Here is an 8,586-nt window from a genome sequence, read left to right as displayed (position 1 = left end):
CAAAAAAAAAAAAGGGCCAAAATAAGTGGAAAAGAAACCCCTGCAAATAGGTATAATTGGGCAGATCCAGTTTTTAATCGTTTGACTGCTCGCTTGATCTGGTTTAAATATTCTGCTTATCTTCAGCACAGGAGATTATGAGAACGTAAGTCGGAGGATTTTAATAATGTCAATACTGGAATCAGACTGTTACTGACACTAATGCCCTAAAGTAGGCCAAATCCAATTACAAGTTGACAGGAAAATGTCTCTTTTGGAACATAAGGAGTCAGGAGAGTTGAACCAGGCACATGGTTTTAAGTATCTCCGATACCGATACGATACCCTCCGATACGTATCTTAAATTTATCCGACCGATACGATACACATCGATACGATACATGAAATTTTTAAAATCCTTTTGTATCGATATATATCCTACAATACATACCGATATGCATCAATGCACCACCAATACACCGATACGATACGATATGCCTCGATACGACTATGAAAATTATAAAATTGAGGTAAAATGTACGTTTCGGTATTGGTACGTATCGGTGAGTATTGGTATGTATCGATCGGTACGTATCGGTATATATTGGAACGTATCGGTGAGTATCGATATATATCGGTACGTATCGGTGAGTATCAATACGTATCGGTGAGTATCGGTATGTACCAATACAGTGCGCTATGGTCATATAATGGCCAAGATAGATAATTTTTCAGAAAAACACGATTTTTTGAAGGGTTTTTGTTCCAAAGTTGCTGTCAGCCATATTTCTCTCTAGCTAAAGTGGAAATCAAGGTTGGGAATAAGGATTTTACATTTATGGGACAACTACAAACCTTGAATTCTTAGTACGATACCCTCAATTTAGTGTTTATGCATAATACATGTTATCAATAACTTTTTTTAACAAACTCTTTATGCAAAAGTGTTTAAAAAAATGTTTCCTATCCATTTATGTGTGTATCTTTAGCGTATCTTAGTGTATCTCTGATACGATACGATACTCTCCGATACGTATCTTAATTTTGACCGACCGATACGGCAACCGATACCGATACTTTAATCCTTGACCAGGCATATGGGGGTATTCGTTGGTTGTCAAAAGAGAATGAGTATACTTCAGAATGGATCGAGGCAGCAAAGATGATCAAGGAAGCTCTTGGTTTTATTTATTATTTTGTGGGTTCAAACTTGGGCCCTTTCACCTACATATGTAACCCTCAGTTTGTCCGAGAATAAAGAAGATGATTAACCTAAGCTGTGCTAGGAAAACTGGATGTACACTCAACAGAGATGGGTCTCAACAGGTAATGCGATTAATCTGCACTTGAAGGAAGAGCACCCCTAGGTTGGTCTATTTGGTCTGAGTTTGAGCTTATAATAACCAGGCTTTCTGAATGATTGAAAATGTGTTGAAAATATTTCTATAAGATGATTAAAATAAGTTGGAAGGCGAAATATTATTTTGAACTATGGAGCCTGATGAGGAAATATAAATCTCTCTCTACTCAAGACTTGACAGACACAAGTAGGGAGGTAGTCTGTACCCTTGCTCTTCACTTCCCATTCTACAATCTGGAACCTTCTTGTTCTTCCTCTTCACTCCAACCGGCAACCGTGAACCAAGCAGAAGTATTTAGACATTGGTCTCTCTAACCCTGTCTCTAACCGAGTAACCGGAATTAAGGCTTACTCTCTTCTTTTCCTTTCCAACAACAAAACATGGTTTCTGGTCTTTGACTTTATCTCTTCTGTTCTCTCCTTTTTTTTCGTTGAGACAAGAGAAAGAGGTTCCCACTCCATCACGATTTTCTCATTTGCAGCTTGTGGGCTTTAAGTCAAAGACTCAAATATGGTTTGTTTTTAGGGCTTTTAGCAAAACCAACTTTTGTTGTTCATGAGCTCAAAACTGGACTAGTTTAGTACTATGGTTCATAGTTGTTAATGTGTCACTTAGGCATCCGGGCGGCTTTAACTGGATTGACACCTTGGGGCTTGGGCGCCTTGGTGGTGTCGCCTTATTTTTTGCCCTCCTCAACCACCTTGGTTAGCCTAGGCACCGTGATAACTATGCCATCGTTCCATTGGTCTCGTTAATAAATATTTTTACTTTTTACTTATGTAAACTGTTGTTTATGTGTATTGACCTGCCAGGCTAACCTGATCCATTCCATCCCAAGCTAAGGTTAAGTCCAACTTGCATGGGATGGGTTAGGGCTGGCAGATTGCAAACTGATGTCAGGCTACGGTTATGTTGAGGCTATCCATTTGGCTGGGCTGGGCCATAGTTCTATTCTCAGTTGAAAACACCGAGATTTCGCAAGATATTTTGTTTTTGATGAAGGTTGAAACAAAACTGGGTATGACACGATAGGAATGCAGGGTTTCAACCGAAATTTCGGTTTCGACTTAGTTCCGGTACAAAACAGTGCTTATAAAAGCACTGAATTGATCGAAATGGGTGAAGTAGTTTCACCTGTTTGAGGGAAAAGCTCCAACAGACCCCTAAATTTGGTATTTTTGGCCAAATCACCTATTGGTGGAAGCAAGTTTTGGGGACTACACTAACACATCTACAACAATGATTTGTGTCGCATTTGAACAAAATTTGTGTAAGATTCAAACTTACAGTTATACCCCTTTTCCCCAAAGGTTTCGAGCCTTCTTAGGCCTCTATGTGGTATGGACATAGAGTTGGAGGAACGGTTTCGTAGGTGTGTTTTAATCTTGGTTGTACACTTGTACTTGATTTATAACACTTTGACCTTGTGTAATATTAAATATTTTTTCTTCATTTTATTTCATATTTTAGTTTTTTTCATTTAATTTGTGTGTTTAGTATTAAATTATGTGTAGAATAGGCTATATTTGGGAAAGATAGACACAGGGGGCCGCTGGCGTAGGCCACCCCTCCTGGACAGAAAACATTTTGCCTTTCTTTTATTTGAAAGATTTACGTTAGAGGTTGAGGTTTGAAGTAATTTCACATGCTATTTCCAGCTGTTTTCTAGCTATCTTACTGTCATATTCAATGATTTGACTTTCAGTTTTCTCCACAAACGAGTCTGACGAGTGACTACTGACTACCCATATTCTTCAGTTTGATAATTTTGGCATCAGTTGTGGACCCCATATTGTGATTTCCAAGTGTTCTCTTCATGGTTAAAAATGTGTTTTATTTATTAATTAATTTTTTTGGGTGAGAGGTGTATATGATAGTACATTTTTAAGACATCATCTATATCTTCCATTTTTTTTAATGCCTGCAACTCAACAGAGTAATAATTAATTTATTTGTCTCCAGGTGGTTGATTGGAACTCACATTTTGATTCTGCAAAGAAGATGGTAGTCATCACATCGCGTCTTCTTAGTGATGCACATCGGTATATTTTGCGTTGCTTGAGCACACATAAAACTATTCTTCATTGTGCTATATTTACATCCATCTCAGAGGTGCTTCTTCATTGCTATGTCTGAATCTAATTTTTGGTCTTGTGACTTGTTTAATTCATAATTTTAATAGACTCACTTCTCATCCATGTCTTTATTGAATCAACTAATTTTTATTTAAAAAAAAGGATTTTTGGTAATCATTTTCACTCTCTCTTAAAATTTAGGGGTGCTGAAATTGACAAAACATTTTTAACAATAATTTTCTTAATTTTATTCCAATTATCCATTAATTAATCCCACTATAATGGCAGCTTATGGTCCCAAGGAACAGTTCTATCACCTTCAGAAACATATCGTTTCAAAGCTTGAACACCTCAAGCAGCAAGAAGAAAACACCCAGAGGGAACAAAAGAAGGCCCTGTTGAAAATTATCATGATTTGATAAATTACAAATAGTTGATCTGCTTACACTCCTAAATGTGCCTTATATGATGCTCGACTAACCCTTTTTCTCACCTGAAGCAGTCCTAAATGTTGAACTTGAAACTGCCGAACACTTACTGGGATGGGTACATCTTGTCTTTACAGAGCTGGTGTCTTGCTAAGCAATGTACAAAAGCTTAGAAAACAAAAAGTAAATGGTTTACCACAATATGATTTTAGTAGAATTTTTTTTGAACTTTGGGTTTGAAAAGTGTTGACAAGTGTTCAGTTCCTTCTTTCTTAGGACCACAGCATGATTGGATGGAGTAAAATTGGACTAATCCGTACTCATGACTGCAAGTAGGCCCTTAGATACAAATCAGCGAAACAAATTTATAAACAGATGTCCTTTCTTATGTATCAGTAATTTCTGTTGCCTGATTTCTTAACTGTCTTAAAGATTCTCATCAGTGGAAAACAACCTACAGTAGAACTGCCAATTAGGTTGCATTAATAAAAATTGCTCATAATTGCACAAAAAAATGTAGCTACTATTGGCTTGTATTCGATAACTGCACCTCATTTAAGAAGTAATTTCCCAACTTTAGTTTTCGTTTAGCATACAGGGAAGTGGAAAAGTGGAGAAAGAGAGGCATTTGCCCTTTAATAAAAAAGGACGAATGATCAAATAGAACTTGTAGCCATTGAATGTTTACCTTCTTTGTGCCACCATGAACATTGATTTTCTAAGTTTCTACTTTTTCTTTGCTCAAATGACCATGGGAGGCTTAATTAATTGGTACTTTTACAAGTTATCCACCAGGACAACTGTATGCTGTATGCATATGTGAACTTATGAGGATGTAGTGTCTGAGAGCTTGAGTACTGAGGACCCTATTTTGGGCATTAAGAGTTGAATGTCTTACAAATAGTAGACTGTTTGTCAGTTATATTGTAGATTCTTTTGTTTGAATATTAATTAGATTATCGCAAACAATAATATAATAAGTATGAGTAAGTTCAAAATAATTTATTTGCTAGTTGTGTATACTTGGACATCTTTGGCATTCTATAGTTAATATTGTTTTATTTAAATCAATTTCAGATGGGTCACTCAGCATATGCTGATTCACCTCTGGGACCAGAAGCTTTTCGTGAGTATGAATCCTTGCTCCTCCAAGATTATGAAGAGCATGTCAGGATGTATGAAACAAGGGAACATAGTTCACCTGAAGATGGGGAATGGAAGCAGTCAGAAGAAGGGAGTATCAAGGAAAGAGGAGTATCAGAAGATGAGGGGTGGTCACAACTTGTCTCAAGTGAAGAGGCGATCCCTCATCCTGAGGCTAGTTTTAGTGGAAGGGATTTAGAAGAAACTAGCTCAAGAAGTTGTAATGATGATTTATGGAAAAAGTTGGATGTTTGTGTGCGTCATTTTCCCATGGTTATGTGTCCTCTTTCACCAAGAGTATTTGCCTTACCTTCAGAGGGAACGGTTGCTGAAGCATGCTTATCAACAGAACATGAGGACTCCCTTAGCCCTGGGTTGCCTCCCATAAGTACTGGATTGCCACCTGATGGGGATGAAACTCCTCCTGGGGCTACTCTTACGGCAGAGTTTCTTTACCATCTGGCTGCCAAGGTATTGAGTCCTGCATTAGAAATTTTTTCGGCTTATAAATGGATTATGTTGCACTGCTTGCTTTTACTCTTCCCATCCATGAACGTCAATTTTTTTTTTCTTCCTAATATGTGTAGATGGATCTGAAGATGGAAATTTTCTCTCTTGGTGATTTGTCAAAGACTATTGGGAAGATTATGACAAACATGTCAAGTCTTTATGACGTTGGCCGGCGTAAACGATCAGCTGGTCTATTGCTTGTTGATCGCACACTTGATCTCATTACTCCTTGCTGTCATGGGGATTCACTGTTTGATCGTATATTCTCATCTCTGCCCCGTAAGGAAAGAACAACATCCTCTGCACATGGGAAAGGCTCACAGATCCAAAACAAACATGTCCCTGCTAGTCTACAGCGTGGCCGTCTTGATGTACAGATACCGCTGGCAAAAATACTTGGCAAAGAAGAATCTGCCACATATGGCTCTGAGCTGCCAGCTAATGTTGAAGCATTTCTATGTGGTTGGAATTCTAGTAATTCTGCATCTCCAACTGGTGATTTGAATAACCCTAGTAGTAAAATATGTAGTGAAAAATGTGTTCGCTCTGAGATTGGACTGCTGAATGGGTCTTTTGTCTCCACTGAGAATTATCAGGGAGTACATTACTTGGAATCCATACTGGACAAAAGAACAAAAGAAGGGACCTTACTGATAAAGAAGTGGCTCCAGGAAGATTTGCGAAGGCAGAAGTTGATTGTAGATACAAGAACACGACCTGGTTTGACTAAAACATCAGAGTTGCACACTATGGTTAAAGCACTGGCTGAAAACCAATCATCTTTAATGAAAAACCGAGGGATTATACAGTTAACAGCAGCTGCAGAGCTTGCTTTGAGTGAACCGCATGCTTCCCACTGGGATGCATTTATAAGTGCTGAGAGGATACTGAGTGTTAGTGCTGGAGATACAAGTCAGAGTCTCTCTGCTCAAATATGTGATCTCATCAATAAGAGTGTTTTAGTGAGGTCTCAAAATATGGAATCTTCTCAAGGTCTTCTTTCATTCCAGGATGCATTACTTCTTGCAATCATTGGTTATATTTTGGCTGGTGAAAATTTCCCAACGTCAGGGTCTGATGGCCCTTTCTCATGGCAAGAGGAGCATTTGTTGAAGGAATCTATCGTGGATGCAATACTTGAAAATCCTGCAGCTGCAAAACTGAAATTTCTTCATGGAATAGCAGAAGAGCTTGAATGCAATGTAAACAAGATCAAGCCCGAGAAGCCCAAGGAACCAACAATTGATGATTTTGATGATGACCAGTGGGGTAACTGGGGTGATGAAGATACTGATCATAACAATGAACAAGTGTATGATGACATGCAACTGAAGTTGGAGTTGCGTGATAGGGTTGATAACCTTTTCAAATTATTTCACAAACTATCAAGTCTAAAAAATAGACAGTCAATGTTAAGAGAAGGCCCATTAGGTTTAGAAAGTAACTATGGTGGTGATCCCTACATGAGCAAAGGATTGCTATATAGATTGCTAACCATGATCCTATCCAAGTTTGACATACCTGGGTTGCACTACCATTCATCCACAGTTGGACGAATTTTTAAAAGTGGATTTGGTAGATTTGGTCTTGGACAGGTTTGTTTTCTCCAGCTGTGATTTTATCATATTTCCGTTGATGTTTCAAAAAATACAGAATTCTGATTTCAGATTTGCAGGCAAAACCAAATCTTGGTGATCAAAGCGTTATACTGATTTTTGTTGTTGGGGGCATAAATGGTGTGGAGGTCAGAATCCTACAACATTTTTATTTAAAAGTTCCATCCATTCTAATTCAGAATATGCTAGAAATTCTGAAGACCTGGTTCTAATTCCAAAGTAACGAAACTTACTCATGGCGTTTTAACTTTCCAGAATTCACAAGAAAATTCCTGATGTTCTTTGGATTTTTGACATTTGGACCTTCTCTGTGTTTATAGGTACGAGAAGCTCAGGAGGCATTTTCAGAAAGTGGGAGACCAAATATAGAGTTGATTATTGGTGGTACAACTATTCTCACTCCAGAAAACATGCTTGACCTGCTATTGGGGTCTTCTAGCTATACATAAAACATACTAACAAATCTGAAGAGGGGGAAAAAAAATGAAAAGTAGAAATATTCCTCTGTTACTGTGCAATTATCTATTTGCATTCAATCTTAAATTTTTTTTTTATATATTAAAATTTTGTTTTTTTCTTACATATATATATATATATATTGAGTTAGAAATGTCGTTTGTTATTGTTTTATTATTCTTTCTTTTTCTTAAAAAAAATGGAAAAGAGGGTTTTAAGAGCAGGCTGGTAATCGGCTTTCAATTACGCGATAACTTGTACGGATTCATGTGTAAATGAAATCAAGCAGTTGCTATTAATAACATGCAGTTTGGTTGGTGGTTACCTCCAAATTAATAGCTTTTAAATCAGATTAATTCCACCAAATGATGGCTTCCACTTATTCCCCCCCCACCTCTTGTTTTCAATGGCCTTAATTATAAAAGATGTCTTACTGGACTTATTGTCTTCATTCTACAATTTCCTTGATGAGACCCAAAGAGTATTTTTCTCCCATGAAAATTGAACTAGTGCTGGAATGCTTAATTAATATATGGGTGTTATGCTAATTATCTAATTCTGTGAGTAAACACAAGCATTTGTTTGGCTAGCCTTGTGCTTTTAAGTAGAATTTGTGTACAGTGGATAATTGGGTCTCTCTCTTTCTTAAGAGACGATCGTCGTCACAGGCCCAGCCTATGTACCATGCTTGCGATGGCACAGCTCCACATCCAGTGAGAACAGATGACTATTGGTCATGAGACTTTTTTGAGAAGCATTGTTTGGCAAGGAATTTGGAAACAACCTCTTATGCGATGTAGGGGTTAAGGCTCCGCACACTTGCCCCTCCCAGATCCTGCAATAGTGGGAGTCTCATGCATTGGGGTTGCTTCTTCTTCTTCTTTTTTTTTTTTTTTTTTTCATTTCTTCTCTTGGTTACCAAACACAGCCTCAACCAAGAGAAGATTTTTTTTTGAATTTCAAAATTCACATTGGAAATGGTGAAGTTCTTTTTTACAACAAAAAAAAAAAAAAAAAA

General features: G+C 37.5%; 1 protein-coding gene across 3 annotated transcripts in view; it reads left to right on the top strand.

The window, feature by feature from the left end:
* The window catches only part of LOC122074053 (sec1 family domain-containing protein MIP3), a 21,427-nt gene extending 13,735 nt beyond the window's left edge, over positions 1–7,692 (top strand). The window contains exons 4-8 of one of the 3 annotated variants that reach the window (XM_042638853.1): positions 3,303–3,452; positions 4,921–5,457; positions 5,574–7,091; positions 7,172–7,240; positions 7,433–7,692. In XM_042638853.1, the coding sequence (XP_042494787.1) occupies positions 3,303–3,452; positions 4,921–5,457; positions 5,574–7,091; positions 7,172–7,240; positions 7,433–7,561 (2,403 nt within the window). In that variant the 3' untranslated portion in view covers positions 7,562–7,692. Of the gene's footprint in view, positions 1–3,302; positions 3,453–4,920; positions 5,458–5,573; positions 7,092–7,171; positions 7,332–7,432 lie in introns of all 3 variants that reach the window. The other 2 variants (XM_042638855.1, XM_042638854.1) reach the window with 2 other exon arrangements.
* Positions 7,693–8,586: the final 894 nt, after the last annotated feature.

Source organism: Macadamia integrifolia, chromosome 3 (assembly GCF_013358625.1).
Source record: "Macadamia integrifolia cultivar HAES 741 chromosome 3, SCU_Mint_v3, whole genome shotgun sequence".
NCBI classification, from domain to species: domain Eukaryota; kingdom Viridiplantae; phylum Streptophyta; class Magnoliopsida; order Proteales; family Proteaceae; genus Macadamia; species Macadamia integrifolia.
The sequence above is the reverse complement of the archived record's forward strand: the minus strand, read 5'-3'. Positions and strand labels throughout refer to the sequence as shown.